We start from the raw sequence: 17,751 nt of genomic DNA, 5'->3' as shown, positions 1-17,751 counted from the left end.
ATTTATATGGAACCATCAAAGACCTAGAATTGCCAAAGCACTACTGAAGAGAAAGAAAGGCTGGAGGAATAACTCTCCCAGACTTCAGACAATACTATAGAGCTACAGTCATCAAGACAGCATGGTACTGGTACAAAAACAGACATATCGACCAATGGAACAGAATAGAGAGCCCAGAAATGAACCCACAAACTTTTGGTCAACTCATCTTTGACAAAGGAGGCAAGAATATACAATGGAATAGAGACAATCTCTTCAGCAAATGGTGTTGGGAAAACTGGACAGCAGCATGTAAATCAATGAAGCTAGAACACTCCCTTACACCATACACAAAAATCAACTCAAAATGGATCAAAGACTTACACATAAGACAAGATACAATAAACCTCCTAGAAGAAAACATAGGCAAAACATTATCTGACATACATCTCAAAAATTTTCTCCTAGAAGAAATAAAAGCAAGAATAAACAAATGGGACCTAATGAAACTTACAGGCTTCTGCACAGCAAAGGAAACCAGAAGTAAAACAAAAAGACAACCTACGAAATGGGAGAAAATTTTTGCAAATGGAACCGACAAAGGCTTGATCTCCAGCATATATAAGCAGCTCATATGACTTAATAAGAAACAACCAAACAGCCCAATCCAAAGATGGGCAAAAGACCTGAACAAGCAACTCTCCAAGGAAGACATACAAATGATCAATAGGCACATGAAAAAATGCCCAGTATCACTAATTATCAGAGAAATGCAAATCAAAACTACCATGAGGTATCACCTCACACCAGTCAGAATGGCCATCATTCAAAAATCCACAAACAACAAATGCTGGAGAGGCTGTGGAGAAAGGGGAACCCTCCTACACTGCTGGTGGGAATGCAGTTTGGTGCAGCCACTGTGAAAAACAGTATGGAGATTCCTCAAAAGACTAGGAATAGACTTACCATATGACCCAGGAATCCCGCCCCTGGGCTTATATCCAGAAGGAACCCTACTTCAGGATGACACCTGCACCCCAATGTTCACAGCAGCACTATTTACAATAGCCAAGACATGGAAACAGCCTAAATGTCCATCAACAGATGACTGGATAAAGAAGTGGTATATTTATACAATGGAATACTATTCAGCCATAAAAACGAACAACATAATGCCATTTGCAGCAACATGGATGCTCCTGGAGAATGTCATTCTAAGTGAATTAAGCCAGAAAGAGAAAGAAAAATACCATATGAGATCACTCATATGTGGAATCTAAAAAAAAAAAAAAAAAAAAAAACCCATAAATACAAGACAGAAACAGACTCACAGACATAGAATACAAACTTGTGGTTGACAAGGGGGCGGGGGGGGTGGGAAGGGATAGACTGGGATTTCAAAATGTAGAACAGATAAACAAGATTCTTCTGTATAGCACAGGGAAATATATACAAGATCTTCTGGTAGCTCACAGCAAAAAAAAAAAAAAGTGACAATGAATATATGTATGTTCATGTATAACTGAAAAATTGTCCTCTACACTGAAATTTGACACAAGATTGTAAAATGACTATTACTCAAGTTAAAAATTTAAAAAAAAGAAAAGAAACTGCATATAATAAAAACAGAATAAATTAAAAAAAAAAAAAGAACAGATCATCCAGACAGCATATCCATAAGGCAACAGTGATCTTAAGTATCACAGTAGAGCAGATGTACTTATCGGATATCTGCAGGACATTACATCCAAAAGAACAGAATTAAAAACCTTTTAAAATTTGAAACATAATTAATTTACATTATTGTGTTGATTTGAGATATACAGGAAAGTGATTCAGATGTATATTATAAATATATGATAACTGCCTTTCTCTGACATACTTCACTCAGTATGAGAATCTCTAGGTACATCCATGTTGTTGCAAATAGCAATATTTCATTCTTTTTCATGACTCAGTAATATTTCATTGTGTATATATACCATGTCTTCCATATTCATTCATCAGTTCATGGACATTTAGGCTGTCTCCATGTCTTTCCTATTGTAAGTAGTGCTGCTATGAACACTGGGGTGCATGTAGCTCTTCAAATTAGAGTTTTCTTTGGATATATGCTCATGGTTGGAATTACTGCATCATACGGTAAGTCGGTCTTTAGTTTTTTTAAGGGATCTCCATACTGTTTTCTATAATGGCTGCATAAAACTGCATTTCCACTAATACTATAGGAAGGTACCTTTTTTCCCACACCCTCTACAGCATTTATTATTTATAGACTTTTTCTTACGATGTAAATTTTGACTGATGTGAAATGAAGGCTCACTGTAGTTTTGATCTTGCATGTCTCTAGTAATCAGTGGTACTGAGCATGTTTGCATATGCCTGTTGGACATCAGGATATCTTCTTTGGAGAAAAGTTTATTTAGATCATCTGCCCATTTTTGATTGGGTTGTTTTTGTTTTGATAGTAAGCTGCATGTGCTGTTTGTATATTTTGTAAACGAATCTGTTATTGGTCACTTCATTTGCAAATATTTTCTTCCATTCCCTAGGTTGTCTTTTTCATTCATGTATGGTTTCCTTTGCTGTGCAAAAGCTTTCCAGTTTAGGTTCCACCTGTTTATTTCGCCTTTTATTTCCATTACTCTTGGACATGAATCCAAAAAATATATTGCTGTAATTTATGTCAAAGACCATTCTGGTTGTGTGTTTTCTCCTAGGATTTCTATAACATCTGGTCTTCCATTCATGTCTTTAATTCATTTTGAGTTTATTTTTGTATATGGTGTTGGAGAATGCTCTACAGAATATATATTTTTTAAATGCACAAGAAATATTCTCCGAAACACATCATGTTCTAGGCCACAAAACTAGGCTCAACAAATTTAAGTGGATAGAAATTATATAAAGAATGTTTTTTGACGACTGCAGTATGAAATAAAACATCAACTGCAGAAAGAAAAACAGGAAAAGAACAGTTATGTGGAGACTAAACAACATACTGAAAAACAGAGGGTTAGTAAAGAAATCAAAGACAAAATCAGATCTATCATGAGGTAAAAGAGAGTAAAAACAAAACTTTCCAAATTAATCAGAGACAGCAAGAGCATTTCTCCAAGGCATGTTTATAGTGATACAGGCTTACCTTACAAAAAAGGAAAAAATCTCAAAAAATTCTTAACACACCATCTCCCGGAATGAGAAAAAGAAGAACAAGACCCAAAGTCAGCAGACAGAAGGAAATGACAGATCAAAGAGAAAATTTTAAAATCTAGAGACCAAAAATGCCAATCGAATTGGTAAATGAAACCAAGATCTGGTTTTTTGAAAAGATAAACAAAGTTGATAAACTTTAGAGAGACTCATCAAAAAAAAAAAAAAAAAAAAAAGGGGGGGGGGTGGAACCCAAAGAAACAACAGAAGAAATAAAAGAGGAGAAATGACAGCTGACACTACTGCAATACAAAAAATCAATACGGTCCAATGAAAAATTATGCACACTCAAACTGGACAACCTAGGAGAAATGGATAAAGTTCTAGAAACATACAATATTCTAAGACTGAATCAGGAAAAAAGAGGCAATGTGAACAGACTATTTGCTAGTAGTAAAATAAAATTAGTAATAAAAAACTACCAGCAGACAAAGTCCAGGATGGGAAAACTTCTCATGGAGTTCTATCAAATGTATAAAGCAAAGGTAATACCTATTTTTGTCAAAATAATTCACAAATTGAAGAAAGACTCCCCAATTTATTCTATGAGGCTAGCATTACCCTGTTACCAATATTGGAAAAAGGTACTACTAAAAAAAGAAAATTATAGACCAGTATCTTGATCAATACACTTGAAAAATCCTCAAAAATATTAACAAACAATTCAACAATATAGAAGAAGGACCATAAACAATTAATAAGGGGCATTTTTTGAGAGATGCAAGGTGGTGCAAAATTCACAAATCAAACAATGTGATACACCATATTAACAAAAGGAGGAATGAAAATCACATAATCATCTCAGTAGAAGCAGATAAAGCATTTGACAAATTTCAACATACAGTCATGATAAAAACTCTCATTCAAGTCGGTAAGACAGCAACATATCTCAGCATAATTAAAGCGATTTATGACCAACCACCCCCAAGCTAACCTCATACTCAATGGTGAAAATCTGAAAGATTTTTCTCTAAAATCAGGAAAAAGACAAGGATGCCCACTCTTGTCATTTCTATTTTACATAGTATTTGAAGTTGTAGCTATGGCATTTAGACAAGGAAATGAAATAAAAAGCAATATATTGGAAGGGAAGAACTACAACTGTCACTATTTGCAGAGACATGATATTATATACAGAAAACCCTAAAGTCCCCACCAGAAAACTAATACAGGAATTCAGTAAAGTTGCAGAACCCAAGATTAATAAATAAAAATCTATTACTTTTCTATGCATTAATAATGAACTATCAGAAAGGGAGATTAAGAACTCAAGCCTGTTTAAAATCACCTTAAAAAGAATAAAATACCTAGGAATAAACTTAACCAAGGAGGTGGAAAATCTGTACTCTGAAATCCAAAATTGATGAAGGAAATTGAAGATGATACAAAGAAACGGAAAGATATCCTGTGTTCATGAATGGGAAGAATTAATATTGTTAAACTGACCATACTACCCAAACAAACCTACAGATTTAATGCACTCCCTATCTAAATATCCATGAATTTGTTACACAAACAGAACAAAAATCATAAAATTAATATGAAATCACAAAAGACCATGGATGGCTGAAGTTACTAAAAGGAAAAAATACAAAGCTGGAGGTATCAAGCTCCCTGACTTCAGAGTATATATGACAACGCTACAGACATCAAAACAGAATGGCACTGACAGAAAAACTGACATATAGATGAATGGACTATCAACGCCAGTCCAGACATAGCTACACATACCTGTGGTCATTTAACCTATGACAAAGGAGGCAAGAATACACAACAGAAAAAAGACAGTCTCTTCAGTAAGTGCCATAGGGAAATCTGGACAGCTACATGTAAAAAAATAAATTATTTGAACATTTTCTCGTATCAAATACAAAAATAAACTCAAAATGGATTAAAGACCCCAAGTGCAAGACTGGAAACCATAAAACTCCTAGCATAAAACATAGTCAGAACCCTCTTGACAGAAATTGTAGCAATATGTTTTTGGATCTGTCTTCTCATGCAAAGCAAACAAAAGCTAAAATAAATAAATGGGACCTAATTGAACTTAAAACCTTTTGCATAGCAAAGGATACCATCAATAATGCAAAAAGGCAACCTACTGAATCCCAGACAGTATTTTCAAATGATATGACTCATAGGAAATTAATATACAAAATATATATACAGCTAATACAGCTCAACAGCAAAAAACAAACAATCCAATAAAAATGGGTATAAATCATGAATAGACATTTTTTTAAAGAGGACAAACTGACGGCCAACATGCACATGAAAATGTACTCAATATCAATACTCATCAGAGAAATGCAAATCAAAATCACAAGGAGACATCACCTCACACCTGTCTGAACAGCTATCATCAAAATGACCACAAGTAACAAGCATTGGTGAGGATGTGCAGAAAGAGGAACCCAAGTACGTTGTTGGTGGGAGTGTAACTTGTGGTCACCACTATGTAAAACAGTATGGAAATTACTCAAAAACTAAAAACAGAACTACCATATGATGCAGCATTTTGACTCCTGGGTATATATCCAAAGAAAATGAAAACACAAAATCAAAAAGATACATCCATGCACCTCAATATTCATAGGAGCTCATTTATAATAGCTAAGGCATGGAGGCAACTTATATATCCATCAACAGATGAATGAAAAACATGTGGTGTGTATACATATATATTTTTTTATATGGTAGAATATTTACATTTGCAACAATGTAGACAGACGTGGAGAGTATTATGCTTAGTGAAATCAGACAAAGACAAGCGCTGTATGTTATCACCTATAAGTTGAATTTAAAACAAAAATAACAAAATGGATGAATATAACAAAACGGGAGCAAACTCACAGATATAGAGAAGAAACTAGTCATTGTCAGTGGGGACAGAAAAGGAGAGGGCCAAGATAATGTAAGGATTTAAAGTAACAAACTACTATGTGTAAAATAAATAAGCTATAAAGACATACTTTACATGACAGGGAATAGAGTGAGTATTTTATAATGAATTCAAGCAAAGCATGATCTATATAAATATAGATCTATACTTAATCACTATTCTGTGTACCTGAAACTAATATAACATTGTAAATCAAGTGTAAAGGCAAATAATATTAATTTCAAAGCATAATTATGTAATGTAATAGAGGTGATAATTATGTGTACAATGGCAAACAAAATATACACTACCCAAATATTAGCATGTTATGCACTTTAAATTCATACAATATTATACATCAAATATATTCCCACTGGAAAATAAAAGCTTAAAGTATTTTGTTTTTGTGTCCTCCCCCAGTTTTTTTTTTTACTGCATTTCACTTCAAACTAGCCATTTCTACATGAAAATATTTAAATGTGCTTATCTCTCAGCAAAACATCATACTCCCAATGAATACCGCCAACTCTCTAAGGATGTTATCTATAAAACTTATAACTGGCTTACAAATGCCCTCCTGTGTGAGACAGATTTGACCTCCACCTGCACAAGCTATTCTTTATTCTGTGTAGACATTAATTTCTTCAACTGTATTAATGACCACTGAAAACATGGATCCATTTTCATGCATACTTTTATTTATAAGTCCATGCCTATTTTATTTCTGGGAAACCTATTCTGTTGGATTGAAAGCTACAGACTTGAAGACTTCATAATGTGCAGATGATTTCAACCTGGTATCTATTATTCCATAGTTCTGAATTCCTTTTCTACAAGAATTTGAAAAACTGCAAAGACACAATTATTTAGAAGATACTTACATTTCCAGACAATACTATTACAATTGTTCATTTTCAGGAAGATGCTCAGCATTTCCAGTATACTATTTTCTTCAGATTCAAAAGTTTAATTAAGATTCTCAGGGTGAATGAAGTAATTAATTATTTGACAATGCTACATTATGGAAATAAATGAAGTTTACATGTTTCTCATAGAAGTAGGAGATTTTGCATTCCTTATCCAGGCAAAATAGAGGCTGTGTACACTGGAATCACGGCTCATGAGCAGAAAGGGGCTGACAGTTGGGAAGCATGCAGCAATGCTGGCAGTGCCGCTCACAAGGAACCAGCTGAGATTATCCAAAAGCGCCAATACAACTTGAAAGATAGAGGAAAGAGTGTAGAAGTAGACAAAGGTGCTCACCAGAAGAAGAATTGTTTTAGTAGCTTTGGACTCAGGGGAGGATCCGGTGGAGGTGCTGGTCCTATGAATGTGTTGCACCCTCTTCTTATGCCTGTGCAGGATGAAAACCATGGAGCCGCTGGCCCAGAGCATGAGCCCCAAACATGAAACATCAGGGAACGAAAGCAATACTGCAAATAACACATCTTTCGTTTTGTCATGACGAATGGAAAAATAGTATCCGAAATCCTTGTAGTCTGTGATGTTTTTGTCGCTCCCTTTGCCACGTATAAAGATAAGGAAATTGATGTTTACCAACATTTGCAGGATCCAACACAGGGAAATAGAGGGACCAATGTACCTGGGAGCTTTTACTTTAAGCTCTGCCCACCTGGACTTCGTGGGATTGACCACAATCACCTGAAAGACACTCAAGAGGCAGATGCTAGCAATGGACACTCCCCTCCCCACTCTGTGAAGATACATAAATAGTTTGCATTCAGCATCACTGGGGAATTGTTTCCACCCAAACGCTGCCATTGTGTGGGGGACGCCTTTACAGAGGAGGACAAGGAAGTTGGCTACAATCAGGTGCTTAATTATCAAATCTGTGGACCTTAACCTGTAGCCAGTGATGTACAGGATGGTATAATGGCAAAGAAGTGAGAAATTCCCCAGGGTGCCAACCACGGCCTGTGTTAAGATGATCATGCTGATCACGTCTGTTGTCACATCCCTGCTGTCCATCCTCTCAGACATCAGTCACTGATACTGTGAGTCACACCGTCCTGCACGGGAACATGAGGTGTGAGCTACACGTATCATGTCGGCTGAATCCAATCGTCCCCACTTACCATTAGTTCTCACTTAAAAAATTTTACTTCATGTTTTTCTGTTACTAGCAGCTTTCCAAGGGTTGAATGTATAACATATAAAGAGCAGCTGTATGTAAACATAATCACTGAAGGCACTCCATGTGATCCCCTCTTCATTCTCCACAAATCTTTGAGGTAGGCACTTCCATGTCTTTAACTATACAGAGGTTAATATACAAACAAGGAGGGTAAGGATTTCTCAATATCTGCTGCTTAGTGCAGAACAAGGACTGAAACCCACTGGGAAGTTAGAAACAATGCATTGAACCACCATGCTCTGCCAAAAAGCTAGTTAGGTGTCTTCATATACTAATCTACATCTATTTTTAGTTGGTTTTTTTTTGTGGTAGCTCACAGTGAAAAAGAATAGGACAATGAGTATGTGCATGTTCATGTATAAATGAGAAATTGTGCTTGACACTGGAAATTGACGCAACATTGTAAACTGACTATAAATCAATAAAATAAAATTAAAAAATAAAAAAGAACACTTTTGCACTAAAAAGTGAATAAATAAATTCTAAGTATAATCTGAAAAATATATATATTCAGTTTTGATTTCACAACTTTTTGTTTGATTTTAGACTTGTGGTATTTTATAATTTTTATTATAACAAGATTCCACTTATTTGTATAGTTTGATTCTATAGGGAACTATACATTATGAATAAAGCTTTAGATATTTTAATACATGTACTTGCACTGTAGGCACTACTGCACAGCAGCAACCTGCCCCATGACAAGTTAATGTAATGAAGATGTGGTGGCTTGATATTAGGACCCCCTGCTTTTGTTTCAGAAAGCCAACTGAAAGAGCATGAATTACAGAAATTATTGAATAATCACATGTAATGCCATACACTCTGGGACATAAAATGCTAAGACACGATAAAACAGTGTGAGGCAAAATAAAATTATTATTGTCCAATGATATACTTACCTGTTTGTTAATGCCAGGGTTCAGTGACAATTTTAGCAATGAAAAGAAATTTGCAAATGATACTGACCTACAAGACACATATGCAAAACAGCACCTGCAAGGCATGTATTCTTATGCATTTTATAAATTGAAATAATAGATTTTTGGATTGATAGTACACTGTCTTTTAAAGTGGATGGAAACATATGTGACTGACAGTACTGGTTGAGACTCATAATTATCATGTTTCTTTAACTGTTCATTTCCTAACTTTTAAGAGTGAAGATAGCCTCAGCATGATCAACAGACTATGGATGTTTTCAGTGGAGACCCAATTACTGTCTCTGTTAACATCCAGACTTAGAGAAAACCTTTCTATTCAAGCCATTTCCATGTGGATGCACTTTCTGCACAGAATTAGATGATTTCTGCAGACACATCATAGTCTTTATCACAAATCTGGAGGTATTACTGGTGCACCTCTAGCAATCCTGAACTTTCAGTCTTTGTAATGCCTATAAAGTAGACTCAAGGGCAGACTAATCTGACAACTATATTTTCAAGCATGTTAAAAATCAGATTTTATTAGCACTTGGATTCAGCTACAACAATCACTGTCACGAGGACTGCGTTAAATTGCATGAGGAGCCTTCAGGAATTGATACAGGTTCTAGGACCCTTCTTTACAGGCTCAGCTTGGGCCTAAGAATTATTTAATTTGACTCAAAGGTGTTGGCACTGAATCAGATTATTAAGAGAAGGTTGCTTTTTTCTGATATGATCACTTACCTGGAATCTTGATCTGATTTTCCTTTACAGACTCGCCTGTCTGAATAAGATAGAAAATACCAAACTCCTTCCTGCTGCCAAGACAATTGGCTCAATGAGATGGGCTTTACAGCCAGTACCTGTGTGGGAAGGAGGCAGTCACAGCCTGATATATGGGTTTGTGAGTCCGTGTCCTGTCCTCTGCTCCCCTCAGGACTGCAATTATCATTTCACCTGTAACAGTAATGGGAGTGGAGGCTTGGGACCTGAGAACATTTCTGAAAACTTTTCTCTCAGTTGTTAATTACAAAGAACAATTACAAGTTTCTAGGAAGTCCCCCTTAGGAGACAAGTGGATTGTTTTTGAGAGGCATTTTCTTTTCCATGATCCCCGAAGGGCAAACAGGGTCTTAGATGGAGGAGAGTAGGAAATGCTGAAATCACACACAAAGGGATTGGAACAAACTACATGTGTCTGTCTGGATTCTTCACTTCCTTGGATATTCCTCTGTCTTAAAACTAGTGCCTTCCTAACCTTAAAACCACTGAACTTAACCATCAATAAAACCTAACCTAGAGGAGGAGGGTATAGTTTAGTGGTAGAGTGCATGTTTAGCATGCACAAGGTCCTGGGTTCAATCCCCAGTACCTCCACTAAAAAATAAGTAAAGCTAATTACCTTCCGGCAACAACAACAAAAAATAAATAAAACCTAACCTGCCATCTAAAGGAATTAGAAAAAGAAGAGCAAACTGTGAGAGTCAGCAGACATAGGAAATGATATAGATCAAAGAGGAAATTTTAAAAGGCAGCGACCAAAAAAAAAAAAAAAAAAAAACCCATAGGATTTCCGGGAGAAGATGGTGGAGTAGAAGGACGCTCGCAGGTCACCCTCTCCCACAATCACCCTCTCCCACAAATACACCAAGACCCACATCTACAGACCCACTCAGCCAACCAGAGCACCTGTGGAACTCCGACAGAACATCGCCCTTTTCAAAAGATAAAGACGCCAAGAATCTGGTAGGAGAAAAGGAAGAACAAAAGGCAAAGCAGCACGGGACGGGTCCCGCGGGGAGGGGGCGGAAAAGGAGGACTGGCGCTCGCTCGCTGGGTCTCCCCTCTCCAACTGAGAGACCAGCAGGACGGAGGGGGAGCCACCGAGGCTTGGATCTGTACAGAGCAGCCCTTGACTAACAGAACTAAGTTAAACGGGCACAGAGCGTCCCCCCGACACCCAGCCTGAGACGTGGGCCGGCAGCCGCGGGCAGAGCCAGGCTGCACAAGCCGGGCAGAGGACGGGGGCGGCTGCACTGAGGCAGCCCCGGGGGAACGCAAGGGGCTGCGCGCCGTGGCTGTGGGTGTACAGGGCAGAACAACCTGGGCCCTCCATAAAACAGCAAGGTTGATGTGCTCTCGGGGGAAGGGTGCACACCCCCATCTCTGAAAACCCACGGAAAGTTTTCGGGATAGGCTTAGGCACAGCCGCCATATCCTCCGCGCTGAGCACCCAGGCGGGGGCGGGGGCAAAACCTGCATCCGCACTGAAGGGCTTAGCAGCCTCAAAGGCCAGACTGAGACTGGCCTGCAGCCCGGGGCAGATAGGATCCTTCCATCCTGGTCCCTCAGAGAACTTGCTCCACAAAGACAAACAAGGAGCTGGGTTCTGGCTTGGAGCAGGGATAGGGCTGTCCCTCGGTCTTCCCCGAGCCCACCCGCGGAGCGCCGACCAGGGTGGAACACGCAGCCGCACAGAGAGCGGAACTACCGGCCACGCAGGTAGAGGGAGAGCGGCCCCCCCGCCTTTCGGGCAGGAACACAGCCCCTGACCGAGGTGCTGGGAGGGGGCACGACCCGCCCTCCTACCTGGCCAGTCTGCAACATCTGACTGCGGCATCCGGAGGGGCAGCGACCCGCCCGCCCACAGCAGAGGAGAGCTACAGCTGACCCAGAGTTAGGAGGGGGCGCGATCTGCTTGCCGACAGGTGCTGGGAGCAGCACAGAAGAGGGCGCCAACGGAGGTCCTCTGAAAACAGCAAGCTGAGCTTCCAAAACAGGACGAAGACAGAAAGACTTCACATTAAAAGCACACAGACTCCAGGAGAACACCGACAACCCCCGCCCCCCCCCCCTTTTTTTTAAATCTGTTTTTACCTGTTCTATTTTCTATTACTCTCTTAATCTTTACTTCTTAATTCATTTCTATTTCTCTTGGGTTTTGATGTCCTGCTACTGATCAGACACAGGTTTCAAATTCATCTCCCCCCACCCTTTTTTTGTAAGGGTTTTAAAAGGACGTCTCAACCCGATTAATACTCTGCTTCAACTCACTCTTCTATTATTCATTACACAGTTTTCAAACCCTCTTTCTCCCTTCTTTTAAAATTCTTTCTCTCTCTCTCTCTCTTATTTTTTTTTTCTTTTTTTCCTAAGTTCTATTCCTAAATAGGCATCAGATAGATAAAATCCTTAAGGACCAAAATAAACAACTGATACTCCATAAACCACAGTGCCAAAGAGGTATGAGCAAGATGAAGAAGCAGAAAAACCTTTCCCAATTAAAAGAACAAGAGAAATCCCCTGAAAGAAAGATCAACGAAACAGACATTGATAGCCTACTAGATCAAGATTTCAAAAAAGGAGTGATCGAATTGCTGAAGGAATTAAAAGAGATAGTGTTTAGAGATATAAAATATGTCAAAAATGAAATTGAAGCTATAAAGAAGAGCCAAGTAGAATGGGTAAACTCATTGACAGAGATGAGGAATGATCTAATAGCTGTGCAAAGCCGACTAGATAATGCAGAGGAACGAATTAGTGATCTAGAAGACAGGGCAATAGAAAGCACCCATTCAGAAGAACTACAAGAGAAGCAAATAAAAAGTAATGAAAATAGCATAAGGGACCTATGGGATAATATAAAGAGTCCCAATCTTCGCATAATAGGGGTCCCAGAAGGAGAAGAAAGATCAAAGGGGATTGAAAAGGTTTTTGAAGAAATCATGACTGAAAACTTCCCAAACTTAAAGAAGGAATCAGATATCCAAGTACAGGAAGCTCAGAGGGTCCCAAACAGGAAGAACCCAAACAGACCCACACCAAGACATATCATAATCAAGATGGCCAGAGTCAAGGATAAAGAAATGATTCTAAAAGCAGCAAGAGAAAAGCAAAGAGTAAGTTACAAGGGAACCCCCATAAGGCTCTCAGCTGATTTCTCTACACAAACACTACAGGCCAGAAGGGAGTGGCAAGATATATTCAAAGCCCTGAATGAAAAAAAGATGCAGCCTAGGATCCTTTATCCAGCAAGGCTATCCTTGAGGATAGAAGGAGAAATAAAGAGTTTCACAGACAAAAAAAAGCTGCAGGAGTTTAGCAACACTAAACCCATGCTAAAAGAAATATTGAAAGGGCTATTCTAAATAGAAAAGCAGCAGGATGCTACAGAAATGAGAAACACACAACTGGAAAGGTGATAACTCATGAATTACAAATAAAGGAAACATGAAATTATAAAAGAAGACATACAAATCACTGAGAGTGGGAGAGGGAGGCAGGGAAATATAGAATTTTTTTTCTTTCTTTTTTAATTTTTTTTAACAGTAGGATGGGTTTGAGATCATGTTACCATCAGTTTAATAAAAACAGTTATAGTAATGGGTTGATAGATTTACAAAAAAGGGTAACCACAAGCCAAAAATTTACAAAGGAGTCACAAAACTTAAATAAAATCCATGATAATACAAAGGAAAATTACCAAACCACAAAAGGAAGAAGAAAGGAACAAAGAGGATATACCAATTCAACTGCAAAGATAAGTTCAAAATGGCAATAAACACACATCTATCATTAATTACTATAAATGTTAATGGACTAAATGCTCCAGTCAAAAGACACAGAGTGGCAGACTGGATAATAAAGCAAGAACCTTCAATATGCTGCATACAAGAGACCCACTTTAGGGAGAAGGACACATATAGATTGAGAGTGAAAGGATGGAAAAGGATATTCCATGCAAATGGAAAAGCCAAAAAAGCAGGTGTTGCAGTACTGATTTCAGACAAAATAGACTTTAAAACAAAGGCCATAAAGAAAGATAAAGAAGGACATTTTATAATGATTAAAGGAGTGATACATGATGAGGATATTACACTCGTTAATATATATGCACCCAATATAGGAGCACCTAAGTACATACAAGAATCACTAACAGAGATAAAGGGGGATATTGATGGGAATACAATCATAGTTGGAGATTTTGACACTGCATTAACATCACTAGAAAGATTTTCCAGACAGAAAATAAACAAGGCAACAGAGAAATTAAATACTACAATAGAAAAATTAGATTTGGTGGATATTGTCAGAGCATTACACCCTCCAAAAATAGGATATACATTATTTTCAAGTGCACATGGAACATTTTCCAGGATCGATCATGTACTTGGGCACAAAAGAAACCTCAACAATTTTAAGAAGATAGAAATTATCTCAAGCATCTTTACTGACCACAATGCCATGAAACTGGAAATCAACCACAGAGAAACAAAGGAGAAAAAAAGGAAAGCATGGAGATTAAACAATATGTTACTGAAAAAACAATGGATCAATGAGGAAATCAAAGCTGAAATTAAAAAATACCTTGAGACAAATGATAATGAAAGCACAACCACTCAAAACCTATGGGACACAGCAAAGGCAGTGCTAAGAGGGAAGTTTATAGCGATACAGGCCTTCCTCAAAAAAGAAGAACAATCTCAAATAAACAATTTAACCCACCACCTGAATGAATTAGAAAAAGAAGAACAAAAAGCCCCAAAAAGCAGCAGAAGGAAGGAAATAATAAAGATCAGAGAGGAATTAAATACAATAGAGATTAACAAGACCATAGAAAAAATCAACCAAACCAAAAGCTGGTTTTTTGAAAAAGTAAATAAAATCGACAAACCTCTGGCCAAACTCACAAAGAAAAAAGAGAGAGCACAAATTAGCAAAATAAGAAAGGAAAATGGAGAAATTACAACAAACAAAATAGAAATACAGAATATCATACAAGAATATTATGAAAAACTATATGGAACCAAACTGGATAACCTAGAGGAGATGGACAAGTTTCTGGAAACATACTGTCCACCAAAACTGAATCAAGAAGAATCTGAACACTTGAACAATCCGATCACTAGAAAGGAAATAGAAATAGCAATTAAAAACCTCCCTACAAATAAAAGTCCAGGACCGGACGGCTTCACCGGGGAATTCTACCAAACATACAAAGAAGAACTCATACCAGTCCTTCTCAAACTCTTCCAGACGATTGAAAAGGAGGGATTACTCCCAAACTCATTCTATGAAGCCACCATCACCCTGATACCAAAACCAGGCAAAGACACTACAAAAAAAGAGAATTATAGGCCAATATCACTGATGAACATAGACGCCAAAATCCTCACCAAAATTTTAGCAAATAGAATCCAACAACACATAAAAAAGATTATACATCATGACCAAGTGGGGTTCATCCCAGGGACACAAGGCTGGTTCAACATATGCAAATCAATCAGTGTAATACATCACATCAACAAGAGAAAGGACAAAAACCACATGATCGTCTCAATCGATGCAGAAAAAGCATTTGATAAAATTCAACACCCATTTATGATAAAAACTCTCGCCAAAGTGGGTATAGAGGGAACATATCTCAACATAATAAAAGCTATATATGACAAACCTACAGCCAGCATAGTACTCAACGGTGAAAAACTCAAAAGCTTCCCACTAAAATCTGGGACAAGACAAGGATGCCCACTATCACCACTCCTATTCAACATAGTCCTGGAAGTCCTAGCCACAGCAGTCAGGCAAGAGAAAGAAATAAAAGGGATCCAAATTGGAAAAGAAGAGGTAAAAGTGTCATTATATGCTGATGACATGTTACTATATATAGAAAACCCTAAAAGGTCCACACAAAAGCTACTAGAGCTGATTGAAGAATTCAGCAAGGTGGCAGGTTACAAAATTAACATTCAAAAATCAGTTGCATTTCTTTACACTAATGATAAATCAACAGAAGAAGAAAGTAAAGAAACAATCCCCTTTAAAATAGCACCCAAAGTAATAAAATATCTGGGAATAAATCTAACCAAGGAGGTGAAAGAATTATACACAGAAAACTATAAACCATTGATGAAGGAAATTAAAGAAGACTTTAAAAAATGGAAAGATATTCCATGCTCTTGGATTGGAAGAATCAATATTGTTAAAATGGTCACACTGCCCAAGGCAATCTACAGATTTAATGCAATCCCTATCAAATTACCCAGGACATATTTCACAGAACTAGAAAAAATCATAATAAAATTCATATGGTACCATCAAAGACCTAGAATTGCCAAAGCATTACTGAAGAGAAAGAAAGAGGCTGGAGGAATAACTCTCCCAGACTTCAGACAATACTATAGAGCTACAGTCATCAAGACAGCATGGTATTGGTACCAAAACAGACATATAGACCAATGGAACAGAATAGAGAGCCCAGAAATGAACCCACAAACTTTTGGTCAACTCATCTTTGACAAAGGAGGCAAGAATATACATTGGAATAAAGACAGTCTCTTCAGCAAATGGTGTTGGGAAAACTGGACAGCAGCATGTAAAACAATGAAGCTAGAACACTCCCTTACACCATATACAAAAATCAACTCAAAATGGATTAAAGACTTAAACATAAGACAAGATACAATAAACCTCCTAGAGGAAAACATAGGCAAAACATTATCTGACATACATTTAAAAAATTTTCTCCTAGAAGAAATAAAAGCAAGAATAAACAAATGGGACCTAATGAAACTTACAAGCTTCTGCACAGCAAAGGAAACCAGAAATAAAACAAGAAGACAACCTACGGAATGGGAGAAAAATTTTGCAAATGGAACCGACAAAGGCTTGATCTCCAGCATATATAAGCAGCTCATACGACTCAGTAAGAAAAAAATAAACAGCCCAATCCAAAAATGGGCAGAAGACCTGAACAAGCAATTCTCCAAGGAAGACATACAAATGATCAAAAAGCACATGAAAAAATGCTCAATATCACTAATTATCAGAGAAATGCAAATCAAAACTACAATGAGGTATCACCTCACACCAGTCAGAATGGCCATCATTCAAAAATCCACAAATGACAAATGCTGGAGAGGCTGTGGAGAAAGGGGAACCCTCCTACACTGCTGGTGGGAATGCAGTTTGGTGCAGCCACTATGGAAAACAGTGTGGAGATTCCTCAAAAGACTAGGAATAGACTTACCATATGACCCAGGAATCCCACTCCTGGGCTTGTATCCAGAAGGAAATCTACTTCAGGATGACACCTGCACCCCAATGTTCATAGCAGCACTATTTACAATAGCCAAAACATGGAAACAGCCTAAATGTCCATCAACAGGTGACTGGATAAAGAAGAAGTGGTATATTTATACAATGGAATACTACTCAGCCATAAAAACCGACAACATAATGCCATTTGCAGCAACATGGATGCTCCTGGAGAATGTCATTCTAAGTGAAGTAAGCCAGAAAGAGAAAGAAAAATGCCATATGAGATCGCTCATATGTGGAATCTAAAAAACAAAAACAAAAACAAACAAACAAAAACAAAGCGTAAATAAAGGACAGAAATAGACTCACAGACAGAGAATACAGACTTGTGGTTACCAGGGGGGGTGGGGGGTGGGAAGGGATAGACTGGGATTTCAAAATTGTAGAATAGACTACACTGTATAGCACAGGGAAATATACACAAAATGTTATGATAACTCACAGAGAAAAAAATGTGACAATGAGTGTGTATATGTCCATGAATAACTGAAAAATTG

General features: G+C 37.6%; 2 protein-coding genes across 2 annotated transcripts in view; both read right to left on the bottom strand.

Moving 5' to 3' along the window:
* The window catches only part of LOC105092002 (vomeronasal type-1 receptor 4), a 104,200-nt gene that overhangs the window by 77,962 nt on the left and 8,487 nt on the right, over positions 1-17,751 (bottom strand). The window lies entirely within an intron of this gene.
* Positions 6,988-8,586, bottom strand: LOC116154649 (vomeronasal type-1 receptor 4). The gene has a single exon (XM_031457131.2). It carries the CDS (start codon positions 8,072-8,074, stop codon positions 7,112-7,114), a length of 963 nt encoding a protein of 320 aa, XP_031312991.1. The 5' UTR covers positions 8,075-8,586; the 3' UTR covers positions 6,988-7,111.

This window comes from Camelus dromedarius, chromosome 9, assembly GCF_036321535.1.
Source record: "Camelus dromedarius isolate mCamDro1 chromosome 9, mCamDro1.pat, whole genome shotgun sequence".
Classification (NCBI taxonomy): domain Eukaryota; kingdom Metazoa; phylum Chordata; class Mammalia; order Artiodactyla; family Camelidae; genus Camelus; species Camelus dromedarius.
This window is presented reverse-complemented; position numbering and strand designations above follow the sequence as displayed.

Bases quoted from the DNA above. Each gene is read 5' to 3' on its own strand.
- LOC116154649 (XM_031457131.2), bottom strand. From the start codon at position 8,074: ATGTCTGAGAGGATGGACAGCAGGGATGTGACAACAGACGTGATCAGC.